The sequence below is a fragment of the Podarcis raffonei genome, chromosome 1, assembly GCF_027172205.1.
Source record: "Podarcis raffonei isolate rPodRaf1 chromosome 1, rPodRaf1.pri, whole genome shotgun sequence".
NCBI classification, from domain to species: Eukaryota; Metazoa; Chordata; class Lepidosauria; order Squamata; family Lacertidae; genus Podarcis; species Podarcis raffonei.
The window spans coordinates 62,671,811-62,696,546 of record NC_070602.1 but is presented as its reverse complement, the minus strand read 5'-3'; the positions used below and the strand labels follow the sequence as shown (position 1 = coordinate 62,696,546).

The 24,736-nt window shown below is 45.7% G+C and overlaps 1 protein-coding gene across 3 annotated transcripts in view; it reads left to right on the top strand.

Annotated features, from left to right (window-relative positions):
- The first annotated feature begins 480 nt into the window (after positions 1 to 480).
- BDNF (brain derived neurotrophic factor) overlaps positions 481 to 24,736 on the top strand; it is a 68,134-nt gene continuing 43,878 nt past the window's right edge. Inside the window, exon 1 of one of the 3 annotated variants that reach the window (XM_053389591.1) lies at positions 481 to 1,249. In XM_053389591.1, coding sequence (XP_053245566.1) covers positions 1,247 to 1,249 — 3 coding nt within the window. In that variant the 5' untranslated portion in view covers positions 481 to 1,246. Of the gene's footprint in view, positions 1,250 to 1,990; positions 2,425 to 2,546; positions 2,609 to 24,736 lie in introns of those variants that run through there. The other 2 variants (XM_053389605.1, XM_053389612.1) reach the window with 2 other exon arrangements.

Genomic DNA, 24,736 nt, shown 5'->3' with positions numbered 1-24,736 from the left:
TCAGCAGGGCTTACTTCCAGGTAAACGCGCGTAGGACTGCAACACGCTTCCTTGAAAGTAAGCTCCGCTGAAATCCATGGTCTTATTCCCCAGCAAATGAGCTTAGGATCCAGGTACAAAACGGATGGGTATGCACAGGTATCACACCCCCATCCATCCCGCCATCATTATACAGGTGTGCGAGGATGCGTACCTGAGCATGGCCATCAATCCTGTATCTGGATCCTAGACCTAAACCCCATAGGCACCCATGCGTATTAACGCAGAGCGTTGCTTAGTCTTCCTTCCCTGATGCGCACACACGCACGCGCGCACACTCCATCCGCGAGCCAGCCATTCAGATGCGTATGCAGGTATATGTAAATATCCTCGAGCACCTGTCTGCCGGTCTCCATCCACCATCTGCCTGCCTCCCTCTCGTCCTCCCTTCGCCATGCCACCTGCATAGTTCCGCCTGTTTGGCTCCACTCCGCTCGGATGCAACAAGTCCCTGGAGTGCCGTCCGTGTGTTCAGTTAGAGTGAAAGTGACACGGCAAGGGAAGGAGGGAGAGAGAGAGAGAGAGAGGGAAACGCCGGCTGCTTCCTTACCTGCTTCCACCAAATGCAAATCTCCAGCCGGCTCATCTTGCTCGCCTGCACGCACCAGACGGGTTAGAGCGGGCGCGGGGTGGGGGGAGGTAAAGTGAGCTGGACTTTTTCTCTCTTTCCCTGCGTGCATTCTATGGGGTGTCCTGAGAAGACTTTGGCGGGGAACTTTGAAGCCCACTCCCCACGTGTCGGGAGGGAGGCAATTCAAAAGGAGGGGGCGAGAGAGAGAGACACGTTTTCTCTCCCCCTCCCCACCCCGCGCGCCACTTCTTTCCCTGGATTGTTCCAGCTGGGTCTCGTTGCCAACCCCCTTCTCGTTTATTAAGATCACGTAAGAAGAAGAACCCAAAGGGGGAGAAAACGTGTCTGTGAGCTCAGGCGTTTGCGTAAATCCGAGATCGGTTTTTAAAGAACTCCCTGCCAGCCCGTCGCTTTCCGTTTCCTTCCTGTAGCCACCAAGGTGGTGGAAGAGTTGAGGCTTGCGGATATTGCAAAGGGTTGTTATTAGATTCATAAGTCACACCAAGTGGTGGGCGATCCACTGAGCCGAGCAGAACTTCTCACATGATGACTTCAAACGAGACACATTACCTCCCAGCATCTGTTGGAGAGACTGGATTTTAAAGGCACTTCTGTCGCCAGGACAGCAAAGAAACAATGGTGAGTACCAAGAGCAGGTATTGTTATTTTCCAGACTTGTGATTTCAAAGAAGATGGATAGATAGATCTCAGTAAAGCTTGGGGCTGTTGCCTGACAACAATAGTTCACAGCTCACCTTACTATCATCATCATCATCATTATTATTATTAATCTCTCAACCCTCCTCTCGCCCCCGACGTCCCCACTCGGTAGCACTTTAATTTCACCAGGCATAATATGAGTCTCAGAGGCCAGATGAATTGCGTGCGTGCGGGAAGTGTGTGTGTGTGTTTAAAGAGGCTCCAACTTTAATGGCAACGCTCTTTTTGATTTAAGGCTGCGTATCAGAAACTTGGAGCGGGGTTTTTCCTTGGGAAAGCTGTTGGCTGCGCGATCCACTTTCACCCTTTCTGCTGTTGAGGATGATGGTGGCGAGGGTGTTTGTTGTTATTTCACACGGACACTTGGGGGGGGGGAGGGAGAATAATATTGGAACGGGATGTTTGGGGCGGAGAGAGGGGGGGCAGTTGTAGGGAGGAGGCAGGAGAACAAAAAAAATAAAATAATGTAATGGGTGATTCCAACCCCCCCCCTCCCCGCCGCCCCGGTGAAGCAAACTCAACATGTGATCTTCTATTTACAGCCCGGCTCTTTTGCCAAGCTCGCTTCACGTGACAGAGCCCGAGAAAAGGGAAAGAAAAGGCGAAACCCGTATCAAGTGACACTTCGTGAAAGTGAACATCCTCGACGCCCCCTCCCCACCTTTCCTGGGGCGCTGAGGAGAAAGGGGTGGGGGAGGAGGGAGGAGGAGGGGGTGTCGATCAGTACCTTGGAGAGAGGCAATGGGTTTGGCACCCCAGGTATCTGTCTCCCCTCCGGAGCGAATCCCGGAGCTCTTAAAAGGCGGGTAGGGTGGACCTCCCCTCACACTGATAAGATCTGGCTAGGAGGAGGGAGAGGGAGACAGAGGCAGAGAGAAAGAGACGGAGCAAACCCTCTCCCGTCACAGTTTCAACTGCGTCCCGGTTTCTGGGCTGACATTGACTCGGATTCCTAGCGGCGGGGAGTGCAAGGCAGAGAGCGAGAGCGAGCAGCTCCGGCGCTTGGCCCCGACGGGTCGGGTCAACTCTGGGAGATGCGAGTGCGCTGCTTCTGAAAGAGCTCGCCACGGGTTGTGGGTTAGCGGTGACTAAAGGTAAGGAAAGGGCGCCGATCTCTCGCCTCCCCCTCCTCGCTTCCCGGTGTGCGTGTGTGTCCGTGCGCGCCTTCCCACCCGTGCTCCGTCTCCCCGCGACGGGGAGAGAGGTTTCTTCGCTCCTCTTGGCCGAGTTTGTGCTCTCTTGCTTTCCGATCTGGGCGCGCGGAGGAAGAGAGGCAAGGTAGGCGAGGGAGAGGCGCCTGGCGCGACTGCTCACTCCCAAGAGTTGTCTTAACTCGTGGGGTTGGATCCCAGGTTGCCGTGTGTGTGTTTGTGCGAGAGAGAGATAGTGTGTGTCTCCTGGAGAGAGATGGGCGCAAAGACAGAGAGATCACCGGCAAGTGATAAGCTACCAGGAGCTGATAACCGCTTTGGGGGGAGAGAGAGAGTCAGCTCTCCAGAAACTCCTCTCCAAACGATCGCCTTCCTGTGTTTACATGGACGATACCTTCGCTTGCATTCACGTGTGGTGCCTTCTCCAAAAGCGGCTCTCTGTGGTACTTTAGTTGCCAGTTTTATTTTCTCTCTCCAGCGGGGTGTTTCTAAACCCTCCAACGTATCAACGCAGCGGAAACTCCATTCTCTTGCAGTCTTCCTGCTCCTGTGTTTTATTCCCCCCCTCCTTCCCTTCCATTCTCTCTCCCCTCCCCTTTCCTCTTTCGATTCTTCCTACGTAGAAATGTAGCTAATAATATTTAGTCTCCAGGCTAAAAATAAGCTGTGGAAAGTCAGCAGTTTGGAGCAGCGGGTGCTGCTGCTGCTGCTCACAGGTAGAGAGAGAGGTGCTTGCTATGCACGCGGCGGTGATGGGGCGCCTCATCCCTGATTTCTATCTTTCCCCTTCTTAAGTCGTCATCGTCTCCCCGCTCCCTTGAAACCCCCCCTCCGCCCATTGCAAGGATCCTAGCTAGGAGCGGAGATCCGATCCAGCCTCAAATCCGTCCGTCCGGCGTGGTGCCCAGAGAAGTGGGGGTGGAGAAAGAAGCCGGGTAGGGACAAGGAGAGAATGGGAATCTTCATCCGCGGAGAGCACAGAGGGAGGCAGGCGAGCTAGGCTTAAAGGGAAAAGGCAGGAAACCCCCGGCGAAGAGCTGTCTCTTCACCCACCGCCAGCCTGGCCAGGAGGTGTTACAAACCAAGGAGGCGCGCGATGGCTTTAAGAGAAGCGGGGAGCCTGCACGAGAAACCAGGGACAGCCGCTCCGCTGCCTTCCCCCAAAGCCACGCTCGGCCATCGCCCCGAGCTGAAACTGACAAGGGTGTGCTGGACTGTTGGTGCTGGATCCGGCCCTTGCTTTCCCCTGTCCCTTTCGCTCCCCATCGCAGGTTCTGCTGCGTCCTGGAGAGAGAGAGATCCCACCTCGCCGGCCTCGCTCTTTGTTCCCGGGGCTGCTCGGCCGGCTTTAGCTGGCTGCAACGCGCTGCTGCTGCCTGCCTGCCTGCCTGGCGATCTTCCTTGGCTTCGCCTTCCCTCCTCCACCTCCTCCTCCTCCTCCCACCCGCTTCCCAGCGCAGCTCCTCGGGCCGCGAGTGTCTCCTCCGGCGCGATTGCGATCACGTAGCTCAGGGAAGAAGGGAGAATCCCAAGCAGGCAGGCAGGCAGGCAGGGGGAGGGAAGAGAGGATTTCGCAAAAGGGTGTGGCTTGGGGCGGGGGGGGGAGGATACAGAGTGGCCTCCCACGCACGGGTCGGAAGTCGAGGTGTGTAGGGGCGGGGGACCCGGGTGGGATCCCGCTGCCGGAGGAGAGGAGGAGGAGGAGGAGGAAGCTACCCCGGGGTCCCCAGAGGCGCTCCAAGCGGAGCCTGCGGGGAGAGGAGCGCCTCGTTCGGATTTGGAGCTCGCCTTCCGGAGGAGGAGGAGGCGGAGCGGGCCGGCCAAGGCGCTGGAGGGGGGATTTCTGCTCGGTCTGATGCAATCCCAAACGTGCTGCAAAGGAACTCCGAGGCAGCGGCGGCATCACTCGCACCTCCCACCTGCCCAGATGGCGCGCCTTTAAATACGGATCGGCGGGGCTGAGAGCTCTCGGGCGGAGATTGGCGGAGAGCGAGAGAGGGAGGATGCGGAGGGAGCCCTTAAAGGCGCCGCGCGCCTTCCTGCCTCTCGCTTGAGCCCCTGCTCTTCCGAGTTCCAATTGGCGCCCGCAGGAGCGAGGGAAGTCAGTATTGTGACTTTCGCGAACGGAGAGAGGAGCCGTCCAGGTTGCGGTGCGTGGTGGGGTGGAGAACCTGCCTCGGTTGCCAAGGGGGATCTGAGCGGAGTTACCCATTTGGTGGGCAGATGGACCGAGGCAATGGCGTAGAGAGGGCTGTGCAGCTCAGGGAACACGTGTGTATGTGTGTGTTGGACGGGGAGATCCTTCCCAAGCTAAAGATCTGCCGCGGTGGCTTCTGGTTGAGCAGGTCCTTGCGACATAAACTGGTTTCACGAACAAAGTTGTCCAGAAAGGAGTTTCTGGGTAGAGAAATAGGATTGGTGCTAAAGCCAGGCCAACATTGGGGTAGGTGGTGTCAGGTGTTCATTTCTAGCATGCCTACGGTGTTGTGGAACACTTGCCTGCATGGCCGTAACGAGGATTTTTATTGAGGGGGGCAAGCTTATTTTTTGGAGCAGAGAACTTCAGTTAGTTAAGTATTTTTTATTGATTTAGGGGGGCAGCTGCCCCCCTGCCCTCCCTTGGCTATGTCCAGGTGTGGGAATCCTCACCATATATATATATATCTCAGGGGACATATACATACATACATATATATATATATATATATATCCCCTGAGATAAGTCATCAGCATGACCACTTTGCAGATGAGGGTGGAAGAGAGTGATTTGCCCAAAGACAGTAGTCATAGCTTTCTAAACCTAGATGTAGTGAGACTCAAGTGTGTCCGGAAGAAAAACCCCTCCCCCCATTAGTTCTTAACACTAATTCCAGATGTATATGGCATTGTAGTTGGGAAGAAAATGTACTGGTTACTTTGCAGGCTGTGCAATAGAGCACCCTGCCCTTGAAAACAGGTTGTAAGATGTAGCCATTATGAGCCCAGTTAAAATTAAGCCTAACTTGGAGTTCATGGCTGAATCAGGATTTGAACCCAGGTCTTCCTACACCATGCATTTAACGCACATTTAAAATATATAAAACTGCCCACAAAGAATTATGGGAATCCTGAGTTTACCCCTCACAGAGCTGCAGTTCCCAGCACCCTTAACAAGCTATAGTTCTCAGGATTAACTGGGGGAAGCTGTGTGCTTTAAATGTGGACATGGGCCTGTGTGCTGAGTCTTTCAGGGATCTAGCAATGGGCCTGAAGCTAAATCTCACTGTTGCCATAGGTTCTATGCCTAAGAGTCCACCATAGAACCTGTCCAATGCAAGGAAAGGTTAGTAGTCTAGGGATGCTTGCCCATCATTTCTGACTTCTCTGGGGCACCTCTAATGAGCTTTCACACAATCCAGGGTTCCCTGGAGCACTGTTTTAAATAGTCCGAGGACAGTAAGTGGATTTTCACCCATGCACATGCAATGCCCAGACTCAATCATAAAGTTGGAATGCTATAGCAGTAAGTGCTTCAAAGCTGTGTGCTCAGGCATAGTGCTACATAGAAAGATGCACATTATTATGCTGCACGTGTTATATACAGAATACCAAAGAGTGGTTTTGCATTAAGAATTCCCTTTTTGAGCAAAACTGGGTGCTGCCTTTTGATCATAATGATCAAAATTTGGCAGGGTGGGCCAGGGGCCACGTAAAGCAGTTTCAGGGGCCAGGTAATTCTAAGGTGCCACCTCTTGGCCATCCTTGCCTTAAAATAAGGCATCCAAGGACATGAGGCTAGTGTAGATAAACCAAACAGCTTCAGTGTCTACAGCAGGCTTCTCCAACCTGGTGCCCTCCAGATGTTTTGGACTATAACTCACACGAGCCCCAACATCATACAGCTGTGCCAGCTGGGACGGGTGGAAGTTGCAGCCCAAAATATATGGGATGCAGCTGGTTGACAAAGCATAGTCTGCAATGTCTACTTACCAACAGTAAGTAGAACCAAGCATAGCAATGGAATGATGGGTCCTGCCAACTTTTTCATATTTTGTGAGGAAAGTAAGCTGTTATCCTTTACTGTGTTTAACTCTTTGCCTCTTTGCATTCTTTGAAACTTATTTGGGAGTGTGAGTGATTAGGGCTCTGGCCAGAAACAAGTTCTACTCAATGGGGTGGCAGATGTCGCAGCCAGATCGCCCTCACATCCACATCCACAAGTCATCCTACTGACTCCAGTACTTCTGAAGAAATGGGCTGTAGTTTTAGAAATCAATTCCTAAGCAGAGTAACTTGAGAACACAACTTGTTGATTATCGATATGCAAGTATTCCTTACAGCTAACTCCTTTACAATTAGCCCATGCAATCTTAAGTCAAGATGTTTCAATTGCATTGCCAATGCAACGTCACAAACCATAATGAGGAGGAGCAAGTATTTGCTGTTTCAGTACTTTAGATTTGCCTCTTAGGAGAAATATAGAGACCATGTACCAAGGGGTATTTTATCACACTCTGCACATAGCACAGCAGTGCACCACATGGGAAGAGAATCATTTATAACATCCTGCTAGGCAATGATAATTTTTACTGTATTTCCATACCTGGGCAGTAAAATCCTCCTCTGCTTGCAGGAGGGACAGCTGGATTACCAAGCTGGTACATGGACACTGTGATACATTTTACCAGTATTTTATCAGTATGGGAATCCTAGTTCAGGAATGGGTCTCAAAGCTCATCTGGTCCAACTCACTGCTGCTTCAGGAAATCCCTACTACAGCATGACCGATAAGTGGTCATCCAGCCTCTGTTTAAAAACCTCCAATGAAGGACATTCCGCCACTTTCCAAGTATGTACCCATGCACTGTGGTTTAAAGGCTGGTTCACACATGCTTGTACAGAACGTCAAACATGCACACATGTCATCCTTCCCCCGCTGTAGTTGGTTTTCCTCCTACATACATCGCTGATTTCTTCTTAAGGCCAACCAATCAGCACCATGTACTGCTCCTAGTTTGAAAGTAGGAAGAATGGGTTTCCCCTCTTCTCAGCCGGGGAAGATCGTACGTCTGCCAGAAAACGGGGCGAGCTATGCACTTCCATAGCAGCCTCCTCCCACAAATAATGTTTCCCGCAGTTCACATATGCTTTAGTCATCTGAAGCCCTTTCAGACCATCTGTTCATGTGTAGATGGAACAGGTGGATTGGCCCCGTGTTCGCAACTTCTGTGAGTTTGGTTGAAGGACTGAAGGAAGCTTCTGCAGTATATTCCCACTCCTGCATAGGTTTATCTGAATGTGGGAACTGGGCACATTCAGGTTCAAGGCAAATAGAGCTGTGTAAAGAAGGCCCCTTTCACCCAGTGCTCAGAGGGTACGGTCACTATGCGCAATCTCGCCTCAGGCTATGCATGAGGAGAAGCACTGAAAAAGAGTGCAGGTACAGCCCAGTGATCAAGTGATGGAGGGGGACGTGAAAACTAGCCCTTTATGAATTGATAGCAGTAGCCTGGTATATATTGTTCTCTTGTTTAACTCTTTCTTCTATCCTATATTACAGGCTTCTTCTAAAAACTTGCCTCTGTTTAAAACTCCCATCTATTCCTCAGTGGGATATGGATATACTGATGCTTAAGGAAAGAAGGCTAAGAAGCCCTCTTGTGGTCACGATATTTGCTTTCACAGGTGCTCTGGATCTTGGCCATTGCATTTCTGATACAATGGCCAAGAAAGGCTGCAGCTTAGTATTAGAGCATCTGCTTTCCATGCAAGAGACCCCTGGCTCAATCCTCTGCCTCTCTAAGTAGGGCTGGAAATGTGCCCTGCCTGAAACCCTGGAGAGCTGCTGTCAGTCAATGCAGACCATACTGAGCTGGAAGGACCCACAATCTTCCAGATCTCTTTTGCCGGTGGAGTTATCTGTGGCCAGTCGCCACTTCATGCTGCACCTGCCACATGACGAAAATGACATGTGCAGCTCAACCCTATGATAAACAAAATGAATGTGTGTGGTTTGCAGAGCCTGCTCCACGAGCCCTGTTAAGATTAAATACATGGGTTGGCTGAGATTTATTTCCCACTGGAGGTTGTAGCTTTGATTGACTGAGATTTATTTCCCACTGGAGGACGTAGCATTGACATTTAAAGGGAGCTTCGTATTACTCTCACAGCTAAAGTCCAAGGGGACTTGGACTGTTTCACCCACAAGGGTGACTTTTTTGGTCCTTTGCCACTGACGGCATCCCAAATTTTGAGCGCTTTTCATTGGATCTGCCACATTCCCTTAAGACAGGCTCTGATGAGTGAGTGAGTGAGTGTGTGCATGAGAGAGAGAGAGAGAGAGAGAGAGAGAGAGAGTGTATATATATATATATATATATATATATATATATATATATATATATATATAATGTATATGTGTGTGTGTGTGTGTGTGTGTATATATATATATATATATATATATATATATATATATATATATGAGAGCGTCTGTCCTCCACCCACAAGCCAGAAAGAATCCTTACTCTGGCTGCTCTGCTTAGCTGAAAATATCTCTTGAGAAGCAACAAGCATGTTCCCCCTCAGTTCTCTAGCAGATTTTGGAGTCAGAAAAACATAACGGGCAGCATGAAGTTAGCATAACAACTGCCCACCCATTTTTCATTATTTCACCAATGTGTGATGCATGCTCGTGAGCTGTCATCCCTGGCAGTGCTAACATTTCCATCTGCTTACATATTGTTTCTATTCTTGTGCTGCAATCCTCGAGCCGCTTGCTCTGGAGTAGTCCCGTTGACGTCATGTGGGGGCATTCCGGAGCCTGTTTATTCCAGGGCAGCCTGTCAATGGGATGGCTTTGGAGCAGATGCCATATGGATAGCTGGCACCTCTTCGGAGGAAAATGGAGAGGGAGGGGCTAATCACTGGGCTCATGTGATGCTGCTAAAGCGAGTCAGATCTGAGCTTGGTCAGCGCTGGGATGAGACTCTGAGCTTTCTGATGCAAGAACATCCATATCTGGGCCATTTTAGCTATTAGATAGCAACCAACTTGGTCTTGCCACTTGTCACAAACCCAGCAAGAAGCTGGATGCAATCTCAGCTCTTTTATGCATCCCTGTTTTCAAACACTTGTTTCTCTGCATGGATACTTTCCTTTTTCAGGTGTATACTTAAAAATATTAAGTATTCCCCAGAGGAATGGAGCATGCGGACTGACTCTCTGTTTAGTAAGCAAATACATGCAGGGCCACCTCTACCATTAGGCAGAGTGTGACAGTTCCCTCAGGCCACAAATGTTGCTGGTGGTTGCAGAGGGTGGCATGGAGATGCTGGAGGTGAGGTCCAGGCTGTGAGTGTCATGGGACCTGGCCTGGTGGCTGCAGACTTGGACCAGAGTCCAAGTTCACCATCTTCAGAAAAGAGCAACTAGCATGTTCAAGGGGATGGAGCAACTCTTCTACGAGAAAGCGTTAAAACGTCTGGGGCTTAGAGTAAGAGGCAACATGACAGTCATGTATACAATGAGCCAGTGTGGCATAATGGTTTGAATGTTGGACTAGGACCCGGGAGAGCGGGGTTTGAATCCCCACTCAGCCATGAAGCTCACTGGGTGACCTTGGGCCAGTCACCAGCTCTTAGCCTAACCTATCTCATGGGGTTGTTGAGAGGATGAAATGGAGAGGACAAGAATTGTTTACAACACCTTGAGCTCATTGGAAGAAAAAGGTGGCTAATAAATAAATAAATCATGTACAGTATGGAGAAAGTGGTTAGAGAACAGCCTTTTCTCCCTCTCTCATAACACTAGAACTTGTGGCGATGAAGCTATGTGTTGGAAGTACTTCTTCATGCAGCACACAGTGGATCAAAGATCATAGAATTGTAGAGTTAGAAGGATCCATAAGGGCCATCTAGTCCAATCCCCTACAATGGAGGGATATTTTGCCCAACATGGGGCTCGAACTCATGAACCTGAGATTAAGAGTTTCATGCTGTACTATCTGAGCTATCCCAGAGAATTCCTTCCCATGATAGGCAGGGATGGCTATTAACTGGGTTGGCTTTAAAAGGGCATTGGGCAATTTAAGGGTCCTGATGCCTATGTTCTACCTCCACAGTTGGGGAGCAATATGCTTCTGAGGGATGGTTGTTTCACTCTGATCCTGCCTGTGGCCTTCTTATAGGCATCTGACTGACTGCTGTTAGAACAGGATGCTGGACTAGATTGGATGCTTTGGCCTGATTCAGCAGGTCCGTCTTATGTTCTTATGCTCTCAAAGGAAGATTCAACTCCCAGTTGGGTTAGTTTCTGCAGATGAAGTGGGACAGGACACCATCTTGCCTTCTGCCTCAGGCAGCAAAATGACTTAGGGCAGCCTCAAATCACATATAACAATACGTGCAGGTTTTCCAGACCTCACAAACACACAGAGTTGGCAACCATGAGGCCCACTTCCATTCTGTGGAGCAGGGACCATTTAAGCCTAGTTACATCCCTGTGAAGAAGCAAAGGATATTGAAGTGCCAAAAGAAATTCTTTACAGGATGTTGGCAGAGTGATATGACATGTGAAAGAAGCTGTGCCAAATCTCTGAAATAAATTGAGGGTTTGCCAACAATAGGGCTGAGTAAAGATCTCAAAGTTTGGGCCTTCAGATGCTGCCGGAAAAGTTGCCAGTTGTAGTTGTTTCATAGGATTCAGAAGAGTAAACGGATTAAAAATACTGTTTCTGTTCCTCTCACAATATTGTGCCAGTAGTCTCTTGGCTCTCCCCCTAATATACTGTTCAGACGGCCAGTGGGGTGTAGCTGTTTTACACAGTACAGTGGTACCTCAGGTTACAGACGCTTCAGGTTACAGACTCTGCCAACCCAGAAATAGTACCTTGGGTTAAGAACTTTGCTTCAGGATGAGAACAGAAATCGCATGGCGGCAGTGCGGCAGCAGCGGGAGGCCCCATTAGCTAAAGTGGTACCTCAGGTTAAGAACAGTTTCAGGTTAAGAACGGACCTCCAGAACGAATTAAGTTCTTAACCAGAGGTACGTTTCAACGCCCTCACGTTGATTTCCCACTTTGCAGCCCCTTATATAGGGGCAATCGTTCCAAGAAGGATGCAGTCAGAGGTAGTTCAATGCAGAGCATAACTTGAATGTGGTGGCATGTTAAGATGGGCTCATGATGAATTCATCCTTGTTCTTCTTCCAAACCAGCTAGTTCTCCTTCTGTAGAATCTTGGAGGTCAATAAACCTCACACCTCCTTGTTTTAAGTGACTGTTCTGGATTCTTCCTGCTTCTCTTATTTATTTAATAAATAAATGCCTATTAGAACATGTCTTACAAGGTGGCAGACGTCAATATAAAGTGTGACAAGCAATAATACATAAAAACAATCCAAGCACACAAACCCCCACCCTGAGAACTGGTCTGTATACCATCTTACAGACTTATCAGCCTCTAGCCTTTAATTTCTGATTCGGAGGACGGGACATATTGATCCTGCCACACAGGATGTTCTATGCTGACCCCCTTTTGGAGAAATGCTTGTCCTCCCAACATTACTTTTTGGGCCAATTTTGCATGACCATTGTTTAAGTGGCAAGATGGAAGTTGCATTGATGTGGCTTGGTCATGTGATCACTTCACTGTCCATTCCCTGTGTGGGCCACTGCAAAGTTTTGAAGTATGTCATAGGCAGCTGCAGTAGCACAGTAAAATGTGCTGGTGGCATGAAATATTGGAATTAGGAATACCAGGGGAAATGATATGTGGATTATTAACCCTTGGGATGCATTTATCCTGCATTTTTGTTTATGTATTCTTAACAAGGCATGCCCCGTTTTCATTTTTAACAACTTTGGCAGCTTGGTGGGTTTTTGGTTTGTATCCAATTAAAGTTAGGACAACTTAGTTTCAATGTGAAAACTAAGCATTTGTTTAAATTACTGAAATCAGTGGGGCTTAAACTTTGTCTGGGTCATGCTCTATGAAAAATGAAAGCAGGGGGAGATACACCTCCAAATTACTGTATCACAAAACTGCATAAAAGATACAAATAAGAAAGAAAGTATCTAAAAGAAAAGGCAGCATCCCATTTAATACAGAACGTGTATAAACTTTCCAGCACTGAAAGCATGTCTTATTCTAAATTCAATGTCCCAAAGCAAACATGCTTCCTTTTCTTTCCTTCTGAAACAGGCAGGATCAGTTAGAAAGTTGGTTCTCCTTCTGCAGTGCATCGAGGGCACTATTTCTCCAGCTGGGTACTTAACCTATATCCTATGTGGCATCCAATTTACTCTGACATTCAGGCAGAATGATTAGGTAACCTAATCATTAAGCCTCAACTTTTTCACTAGCTTGCCATCTTAAATGTTTCCCTGACCATATCACATGTGGGGGGTGGGGTAGGGATTAATGTCCTTTCCCCCCCGTGGCTCAGAACAGGAAAAGACAATAATAAACCACCAGTATGTGTGTCAACTGGTCTAGAATTCATGGGAGACTTTTAAAAATGTAAACATCATTATAAACAGTATTTGTTCATTTCTCAATCATAAATGCCAAAGTTGATCATATTCTCATATATATATACTGGGAAGGGGAGAAATGCATGCAATGGTAATTAGACGTATTATGGCTTTTTTAAATCAGAAGCTATTTACACCTTGAACTTCATGAATAATACATGATATACAGGCATGATAAGAGATAATTAGATGGACCAGCTAAGAAGAATGCGGAAGGGGGCCGGGAACCCAAGGATTGCATAAGGTGTGTGGGCATTTTGACATCTAAGAAGCGCTATAGATCTGGCGTTAACTACCTCAGCCTCATGAAGATAATTAAGGAGAAATGTGGGTGTCAAAACACACACAAACAAACCTAGCAAACTTCCCATAGATTGGCTAGCTTATTGCAGCAGTTCAAAACACAATTGGCAGACGCCCACATTGGTCATGATTGCCCTTTGATGCGGCTGTTATTGACTTTATAAAGATGCCAGAGTTAAAATGCTGTCTTAAGCTCATTGTTTGACAAGTTCCTGTCTAGGATTCTGTCATGGCAATAAATGTCAGCCTATCTACTGAAGTTCTTATATTTTGTTGTGTCCGCGAAGAGTCAAATAGCAAATTACTCATATATTCAGTTCAATCCAAAGATGTTCTGTCTTGTAAGAAGCCTCTCAGCTGTCTTAGGAAATGTTCTATGACAACACGTTCTCCATCTTCTTTTCATTCTATTTCTCATCCCACCCCCCTCTATTTGTATATCCTGTTCTGGAATACAGAGTAGAAAGCAGGTTGGCTTGACCCTTAGGTTTTCAAGTCTTTTTTAGAATTGGATTTCTAGTCCACATTGTCCATAAGGCCAAGGATGAATAATAATCCTTGTCTTGTACATGGTTGTAGCATCAATGAGCTACTACAGCTCAAATGAGCTACTGCAGCCAAATCATTGCACATAAATAATGGCCATATCACACAGTGTCAATTCAACTGCAATTCTTCTCACACATTCACCGGTCAGTTGTTAAGGCTTCACACACACGTACATTTGCACCACTTGACATCTCTGCACTTGATCACTGTTCATTTGGTGACTGGCAGATGAAGGTGTAAATTGCCTTCACTGAAAAGCATGGCATTTGAGATGACATGAAAGAGATTAAAGTTCCATCTGTGGTGTTTTATACTATGATGGTCCACTGACCCATGCAGGTCATTATTTGATATTATTATAACAAGTGGCAAACATGCAATATGTACCTACCTAAACACATAGAAATCAGGTGATGTACATGCATGTGTGAACTTACCCATAGCTCATAGATGTGGATCTGGTATAACCTGGAGATCAGTGCTAGAAGAAGGACTATCAATGCATACATTTTGGCTTCCACTGCTGAGCCATAGCAATCACCAAGCTACAACCCTTGTCATGTATACTCCTCTCTATTCGGTCTTCGTTCACAAAACATCTATTGATTTCAAAGTTCTCAGCTTGTGTAATAGTTTTCTTCAATTTTCTGATGCACCTGGAGTTCCTGTGATATCCTCACCCCACCCCACCCCCACACAACAAGCATTGCAGTTTATCAGCTGCTTTGTGATTTAATTCCTTGATCTGTGTGTTTCCCTAATCTCCTGACCTGGACATTTTCCAAGATCCTCATTGCTCCTCATTGCTTTTCCTGGCTATAGAGTGTATCCCCCACAGAAGATTCATTTCGCATCTTACCATGGTCTGTGCTCCCAGCCTACTTTTACTTTACTTGATACCAAATAAAGCACTGTGTGTTGAATTTTGCTACCATCTGCACCACTGGGAGGTTTCTAGGAACTTTCTCAGCCTATTGTAATTAAAGATGGTGGTCAGATTTGAGGTGAAAGGTTATATATACTCTGCTAAACAGACTAAGAGACCTCACAGCTACTAAATAAGACAAGTACCGGTACTTTGGGTCTTGTTTGGGGACAGAATCAGCCTTGGTCACCCTGATGGAGAGACAGAGGAAGTGCAACCCTACTGAGTCTGCTCTGTGGCATTTGATACCATTGACCACAGTGTCTTCCTCATGAGTTGTAAGTTGGATCACTGTTCTGTCATGGTGTCACTCCTACTTCCAGGGATGGTTCCAGATGACAGTATTAGATGACAGTGCCTCCACACCTGGCAAGTGATCTTCAGGGTGCCACAGGGCATGGTTTTGTCCCCAGTGCTACTTAGCATTTATGCAAATCCTCTGAAGGTGTACACAAGATGATATGGGGCAAGGTGACATCCATATGTGGATGACACCCAGTTCTATTTCTCTGTAACATATGAATCAGCAGAGGACATGAACATCTTAAACTGGTGCCTGGATACAGTTAGATGAGGGCTAATAAACTGTGACCAAATAATGGGGAGGGGGGCAGAAACCTTATAGATGGATAGTCCCTAGGTTTAGGAAATGGTCTGTATCAGCTTTGGGTGGGGTTCTACTCTCTCTGATGAAGAAGGTGCATAGTTTGAGGGTGCTCCTAGAGCCATCACTGTCACTATGGGCCTTGATGACCTCAGTAGCATGGTGCATATGTTACCAAATTTGGTTGTTTTGCCATCTACAACAGTTCCTGGACATAGTGGTCCATGCAGTAGATAACCTCTTATCTAGATTACGGTAATGTGCCACAAGTGAGACTATCCTTGTGCCCGATTTGGAAGCTGCAGCTAGCTGAAAACACAGCTTCTAGGATTCTCAGTAGTGCATCCAGCTTTGCACATGCTACACCAGTGTTGAAATATCTGCACTGGCTTCTTATTAGCTTTCAAGCCAAGTTCAAGGGGGTTTGGGTTGACATTTAAAGCCTTAAACAACTTAGAACTAAGGTACCTAGCAGACTGCCTCACCCAGTACAGACCAAGCTGTGTCTTTATGTATTTATTCATTTGTTGCATCTCTATTCTACTTTCCAGTCAACACATGGTAGCATATGTGGTTCTCTTCCTCCCCATTCTTTCCTCACAACAACACTGTGAGGTAGCTTAAGCTGAGAAACTGTCACTGGCTTAGTGAGCTTCACCCATTGAGTTTCATGGCTAAGCAGGGATTTGAACTCTAGTCTCCCAAGTCCTAGTCCAATACTCTAACTACTAAACCATGCTTAAGATCTTCTGAGGAAACGCTGTAGATTGTATTTTGGTGACAAGCTTTCTTGATGGGATGCCCTTGCATGGGTGGTTCAAGAGGTGTCCGCATAACAGAGACATATGTTTACCCATATCCATCCTGGACTCTGATTCCTAAATCTTAAAACTTTTTTTCCTTTTACACACCACTCGGTTTTATTAGTGATATACAGTATTATTCAACTTTTATTTTAACTTTCTTTAAAAAAAATTTGATGGTTGTATTTTTAAATGAATTTAAGCAAGGCAGTAAATATCACCCTATCAAATAGCAATAGAAGCAAAACTGAGATGTAGCTACATAAAAGAACCACCAGCAGTGATCATATAAGTAATTCATACAAGCATTAGCTACTTGTGATTTTTTTCTCATGAGCCATAAAACAGCATATCAATTAATGATCCTTACCACTTGAGTACAGGATCCTACCAACTGGGAACTTTCCTTATGCTATCCCTTGCTGAAATACGCAGGAGGTTCACTATTCATTTCGGTGGATTCCTTGTTGCAAGAAAGGCTTGTGGTAGGGACTGAGGGGTAATGCTGCTTATAAAAAATAAAGTATGGAACTCTGAGAGGGAAGCTAAGGGAGAAACAACTAATGCATCATAGTTCTTTTTCCTTTGAGCTGCAACTGCTGACAAAGAGAAATAAAAGAGTCCAGTATGAGTGACAATGAGCATGGTAGGGTCACGGCTTCAAGCTGACACGGTGGCCCACAAGAAAGTCTCTGCAAGCGTCCATTTCCCTGGACACTGCTGCTATGCAGCTCTTAACAATCACTTCTTAGGCCTTTGTCTTCCTCTGTAAACAGCACCCTCAGGAAACGGCAAGGAATGCCACAGCCACACCATCAACTCTTAATGTCATTCTGCCTCAGCCTACATCACTCTTAAGGCCCCATCTGCACTAAACAGTGGTACCTCTGGTTATGAACTTAATTCATTCCGGAGGTCCGTTCTTAACCTGAAACCGTTCTTAACCTGAGGTACCACTTTAGCTAATGGGGCCTCTTGCTGCCGCCACACGATTTCTGTTCTCATCCTGAGGTAAAGTTCTTAACCCGAGGTACTACTTCCGGCTTAGCGGAGTCTGTAACTCGAAGAGTTTGTAACCTGAGGTACCACTGTACATTTAAAGCAGTATCATTCCATGTTAAAGAATCATGGCTTCCCCCAAAGAACCCTGGGAAGTTTAGTTTGTTAAGGATGCCGAGAATCGTTAGGAGCCCCCCCCCATTCCCCTCACAGAGTTACAATTCCCAGAGTGGTTTAACAACCAATCCTTTCTCCCAGAGAACTCTGGGAATTGTAGCTTATTGATTTCCACTCACTAAGTGCATCAAAGCAACTAGAGTAACTATAGGTCATATTAATTCAACTCACCTTCCCCTGGCAATAAAGGATCCTGAAATCTATTAGTGAATCCTGTTACAGGATATGACAAGCATGGATCTTTATGGGAATGAATCTAAAGGAAATTATTTTTTGAAACCAGTTTTCCATTATTTCCCCAAAGCAGAACTCCATAAACTTGCAAACTGCCTGGCAAAGTTCTTTGTTCTTCAAACATTAAAATCTCAAATGAAGAATTGAAACAAGCTGAAAGAGGTCAGCTTTCTTAATGCTGGCCTGTATTCCAAACACATTTACAAGACGTTTTATGTGAGCAGCCTATATCCCAGACTACGTCATCAGAAAAAGCTTCAGTATTTCAAAAATAAGATCTTTAATTGAATACACCTGGTTCTTTTCCTCACCTGTATAAAGCAAACTCCTTTCAGGTTAAAGCCATTCACTTTAAACTAATTACAAGAGCACACATCCCATTTAAATAACAGCAGTCATGCAATATGTGTGATATTCCTCACCACTCAAGAAAATGTAAGGCTCATGTATGATCATCACAGCATAGTTCTGCAGAAGAACTTTTACCATATCAGTTATCATTGCAATGGACTATTTATCACAATAGACACAATCTGGAGCTCCATGGGGCTATCAACAGTTGGAAGTAGCCCCACTTAAGAACATAGGTAGAGCCCTGTACAATCTAAGGCCTTTCTAGTCCATTATCCTGTTCTTACCAGCCAGACACCTGTGAAAAGTCCACAAACAGGACCTGAGTACAAGCTACCTCTGATTCTGAAGTAAACACAAAAGTCAGTTGGTGCAACAGAAGCCTTGCACACCTTTCAGATGCATCAGAGTGGAAAGATTATCCAAGGTATAAACAAACTAGATAGTGCCAACTCCACATTTTGGATAGCTCATGACAGGGGTGCCAACTTGAATAAAATATTGGGGGGGGCAAGTAAGCCCTGCCCTGCATAACTGATCACATGATGCGGTGCACGGACACAATTTGAATGGCAATGATCATTAACTTGGGGGTGGCCCTCAAATATTTTATGGGGGGCTCCTATGATCAAGATGGCCTCATTCAGTTAGGGCATCCTCACCATCACCATTGCCCATTTTCAACCACCCAGAGGGAGAGTGGAAAGCAAGGGGAGGATGCAGCTTTGTCTCGTCACTCTTGGGAGCACTTGCGTGGTCAAAAAGCAAGAGAAGAGCAGGCTCTAAGGTAGAGCAACATGGGTCAGAGGTTCAGGGATCAACAGTGAAGCTCCTGCTAAGCAGACAGGCCTCATCAGGTGCCCAGTGATGCTGGCCTTTTGCACAAGCCCTGAATTTCAGAGAATTGCATGAATCCTACCAACCCAAGCAAAGGTGGCATAAAAGATTTTTGGCCTGAGTGAGGCAGGAAATCTGAACTGCACTTGCCTCCTGCACCATAAATATATAACAATACACTCATTAATCAACACTATGTTGACTTTTAATGGTTCTTCATAATAAGGCATGTGAAGTGAGCCCTGCTCTGCCCTCAAGTGGATCTGGTAAGAGATGGTGATATGGTTGATAGCAGCATGATAATGACTCAGGTGATCCCATTTTACCAACAAGTTATGACCTTTAGAATGTAATAAGTCTTGCCAAAGGGTTGCCTGGTGGAGAGGGGAAAGGAGCTACTAATTCAGGAACAGCAGGGGGTGGGGGTGGGGGAACAGAAACTCCACAAATTAAAGAAGACAGTATTTTTAGCAATCTAATCTCTGGTGATTTATGAGCCTTCAAGGCTTTTAAATATCAAATCGCCTGCATTTTCATGAGTCAGTGCTTTATGGTGCTTTTCAATAAAGACCAGCTGCTCTCCAGCAATCCATTGGCCGAGTTCAAGCAATGATTGAGCTAACTGGAGGCCGGTCCATTGAAGCAAATGGGGCTCTGCTCTGCTAACCTCAGTCTGTTCTCAGCCAACCCCCATTTGCCTACTTTCTAAACAAGACAACCAGTCCAGGGGTGGTACAGCCTGCAGTTTTCCTCCTTCATGGCAATGTTGCCTGTGCAGGGAGGAGTTGTGAAGAAAAGTGGAATTAGTTGGCTGCAGCTGCTGTTGGCGCTGGGTACACTGACCATTGGGCTCCCTGCCTTAATGCCCCACCACAGTCTCAATGGGCACCAGGCACCACTAATGCAGTGTGTGGTGTTTACCCACACCATTCAAGCAGCTGCAGGGATGCTTGAATGCCAGTAAAAGTTGCATCTGTTGCCATTTTTGCTTAGCTTGCTATTTAACGTCAACCCTCAGCAACAGCAACGCTAAACACCACCGAGGCAAGCGCTTCTGCGATGCAAATTAGGCACTCCTATAAAAAGAAAACTTTGGTTCCAGCTCTCGAGGGCAAACAGAGGCTGTGCAAACAGAGCTGGAAAATAATGCAAAACCCGTGGGTTCCCAATTTGAATTGACATATGCAAAACAATGGAAACATTTGCCAAATTTAACTCAATTAGCAGATTTTTCCTGTTGCTAAACAAGGGTGTGAGTCTGAAGATGGGGTTTCCGTAAATAATAGCATCTTCACAATGCCAAACTTGAGTCTGTGCCTGAAAAGTGAACGCCAGTTTTGATTCTGATAATCAGATTTCACAGAATATGGAACTTGCAGCTAGCATTCTGATTTTTGTTGTATCTGTGTGGTGACAAGATCCAGGAAGCAAGGGCAAAGAATACTAAGCCAGGCAAGGTGGATCAGGCAGTGGCAAAAGCAAAGCAGCTCTGTAGCAGGTTCAGCATTGTGTGAAGCCCTGCTGCCATTCAGAGTGAAAAAGCTGCAAATGTTCTCTAAATTTGCATCTATACCAGAGTGAAAAAGCTGACCTCACCCAGAATCACTTGTGGTGGGTGGGTCTGACTTTATCACATGACTTGTTTTCACCTATAGGTGCTCAGAATGCTCCACAGGTTTATTTGTCAATCCCTCCTTTCTCTCAAGCTCAGTAGTGGCACTGTTCTGCATTGCACTCCTATGCGTGCCTTTTCAGAAGTAAGTCCTGCTTAGTTCAAAGGGACTATTCTCCCTCTCCCTGCCCCCAGTAAGCAAGTAAAGGATTGTAGCCTGAAACATGCTTATAAATCACAGGACTATATGTGCAATTTTGTCTGTTTCACAAATTTCTGTAATCTTAATATCACTTCCTCCAAAACTGTACTACTGTCGCACTTAATTGGCTGGAGGAAGCCAGCCTTCATTAACTATTTCAGTTCTTTTCCTTAATGAAAACACACTTGGCAAGTCAATTTTTAACAGAGTAAGCACCAGTAAAGTCATAGCAGGATATAAACATGTTTTATTGCACAGCAAAGTAATGCATGTTGCATATGTGGGTTGGATATGTGATCACTACTGAATAGGACCGCAGGGGGCGGGAGAGGAAGCTTGGAGATTGCTTCCATGTTACCGTAAGTAGCAATTCTTCCAAAGATTAGATTTCAGAAAAATCTTTGGGAAAGAATAATGAAAATGAAACAGCTTCTGTCTAGCAATTAGACTGTTCTATGGGTGTCAGATGCCTTCAATGGAGATGATAGATGATAGATAGATAGATCTGTTACTCACTCACTCACACTGGAAAGATGACATGACATACCATCTCCTAGGCAACAGGTCCAGTTTGAGGATACCACACTACAGTCTGCTTGTATCACCTATTCTAGAATGTGATGCTAAAGAATTATTGCTGAGCTCTATGGCATTGATACTATGTGACCCCTCAGGGTTCTATCTTGCCTCCCACGCTGGATGAACACCTCTGTGAAATCACTAGGTGAGGATGTCCATAAATTTGATGTGAGGTATCAACTCAGTGATTGATTGCTCAGGCTGAAAGTATGCAGCAGACCTTGGAGCTATATAGGGGACAATAGAATAAAACTAACTTTCTAGGTGTACCTGATTTCCAGAACCAAGAGGATCCTACGTTTTCTTGTGACAATGTCTACAGCACATCTGACATTTCATATTAAATCATAGAGATGACTTCAAAATTAATGGTTGCTCCTGTTGAGAAAAGCTAGAGAACATTTGACTGGCCATTTTCTGCTTCCTTTAATTGGAACTGAGCCCATCTGGGCCTGCCCTGTTTTGGAATGTTCAGAATCTTCTAGAGATATAAAATATTCTGATTCCTCCCATATAAGAATATCAAAGATAGATTTGTTTTTAACCACACTCTTTCATGCATTCATTTGGTCTTACAATCCACCAGTTGTATAGTTAATAGATTGTAGGTCGTGGAAATAAGATAAAATCAAAGAAAAAAATATGGCAATAATTTTGTTTTATTATACCTCTGAGGGGTTCTACTGTTGTTATAGTCCACTATCAACGTATGAATGAGAAATATGCTTTTGTCTTGCTTTACAAACCAGAACAAAAACCACTGTGGAGAAATCTTAAAGAGTCCTGGGACTTTATAATTTACCCATTACTAGATACCAGTATTAAATGGTCAAACAAGATGACTGGCCACAATGATGGAAAGAGACAATAGATTTGGCCACGGGGTCAAATGCATCTGCCAGTTTACAGATCAATGGACCACACAGGAATTCTCACCTTTAGTATGGATTCAAGGGGGCAGGAACCAATGGAGCTGGCGTTTGGCCATCTTCTAATGGGTATCAGCAGGGTCTGGATTTTCAGTTAATGGTAGATTCAACATCTCACATATTCAATGAAATGAATGACAGCATACAAATGAGTCATTTTAATAAGGAACCCCTTAGACCTTATGCATATGTAATTCAATATAAGTTTCATCTCTGACCACAAGCCATACACAGCGGCTGAAGAGAACACTGTGGTTTGGATTGGTACCCAGTAGGGTATTTAACTTTTAGCATTCTGCTGACATTTATACTGTGAAAGACAAAATAGTTCCATAATTCTCCTGGGCTTCCTCAACAGTCTTTTATTCATACAACCTACTTTCAGATTTACCAGTCCCCAGCAGGGAGGAACCACTAAGTCCTGAGACAGGACTCTGCCCATCTCTCCATCAGCCTCAGACTTTACAATTCAAATTTGAATGAGGATGGGAAGGAAGAGAGCAGAGGGAAGAAGAGATCCATGTTATATATACTTAATGTTTTGTTCTTAATGTGGAATGAGGTTCTGGACTACAACTCCCATCATCCTTGACTATGGGCCATGCTGGCTTGGGCTGATGGGGGCTGGAGTCCAACAACACTGGGAGATTCACAGGTTTCCCACCAATAGTTAAAGTCTCTGGTCAAAAGCATTGTGGGGAAAAATGAGTTATTGAGGAATTTGAAGGAAGATGAAGATGTGGCACAGTTCTGGGAAGGAGTTCCGGGCCTAATGGGTAACAAGGGAGAAATATCATGAATAATTCATCAATAAACTCAATAAATTCTTGGAAGGGAAGGAGAAGTCATTTCCAGCATGTTTCGACCCACAGTGCAGGAAGAGTTTCCTGATTTCCCACATTTAGTCAGTCCTGACTCTATGAACCGCTTCTTATGAAACATCCTGAAGTAATTTAGCAATAAACCACATATTTTAAATATGTCTAGTCCAATGCAGATAAACTGGGTTGAAAATCACTTGAAAGGCTCATTGGAAATGGAATAATAGAGATCCAATGGCAGGATTCCCCATATCTCTCTGTGGCTAAGCCTATCTTGTTGGGGCTCTTGTTAACAAAGGGGGGGGGTTGCTGCACTTTCTCTCTGTCTGCATGTTGATCTCCCCTCCTGTTATTTCTTCTCATTTTCAGCTATCACCAAGACATGTGGTCAAGATCTCTGGTATTGTTAGCCCAGAGAATCATGAAGTGAGAGGCAGAAATGCACTCAGGTTCTGGACACCAGATACCCAGATACTTTGCTCTCTGCTCAGACACTAACTTTTTAATGCCTACCAGAGCACATGAGAGTAATCCAGTAACACCGGTGAAATTAATTCCCAGTTCTTATGAGTTGTGAGTGCATAGGCACAAGGTATAACTCTGTCGCCACTGAAGGATCTCAAACATCAGGAAAGATGACATTGGACCCAACAAACTAAACCTTGCGTCCATCTTATTCCTGGTGCTTTCTGGGTTTGACAGTGTGTGCATTGCTGCTATATTTAATGATAGGCCTTTATCTCTATATTATCCATTTCTCCTATGTGGTTCAGGGTATCACTACCCCACATTTTTGCTATGGTGGAACCTTTGGAAGTTTTCCCTCCTTGATAGCCAGAACTGAATGTATGCTGTGATTCTGCAGCAACACGGGGAAAATGCAAATCTGGTATTTGGGGGGCAAAATTCAGCTTCCTAATAATCCCAGCTTTCATTTCAGAAAAACAAGCCTATAGCCCTGTGGGTGCAAAGATATTCTTGAAGGTATGTGGGCAATGCCAGCAAAAATCTCAGAAGCCTGAGGGGTGGCTGAATAAGGTTTCTAGTTGTTGGGGCAAGGCTCCAACGCTATAGAATACTTTATTTTATTTTATTTTTAAATTCATATATCTTTATTAAAAAGTTAGCTCATGACAGTTCAGACTTCATGGGGATCAGGTCGTCTGTAGCCTCTGGACATATTATAGCCTGTGCGTCTTCAGGTTGCCAACAAATTACTGAAGCAAGGTAATAACTCAACTCACTTCATGGCAGGAGAGATCACAAATGACCAGTGCACCATGCAAGTACAGCCACAAGAGGGTTTGGTTTAAGACAGATGATTAAGGGAGATGATTGCATGATTCCAGGCAATATCTGCTTCAGGTGTTAATTATCACAGTCAAACTTTGTGAAGAGCAGCGATGTGCACAGGCCCATCAGATTTGCTGCATATGTGTAGTATTGTGTAGTACTTTATTTCCCTCCCCATGACCAGTGGAGTCACAATACAATCCATATGCATGTCTACTTACAAGTCCATCCCACTGAATTCACTTATTCCCAGGGATGTACGTATAGGATTGCAGCATCAGCATGCCAAAATAAACAACACAAACTGTGATAAGCTATATAGGTCTGATAAACGTGCAAAATATATAGGGGAATGTAGCTTTTGTTGATGCAGAATCTGAATTTCCTGAGGCAATTGGGGTTTGGGCATGGAATAAAGACAGGCTGCCTATAAGGGAGAGAGACATTGAGTGACTAGTGCACTTCTGACCACTAATAAAGCACTACGGGCAGCGACAATTTTGCGTGGGGGGTTCTGCTCCCAGCCC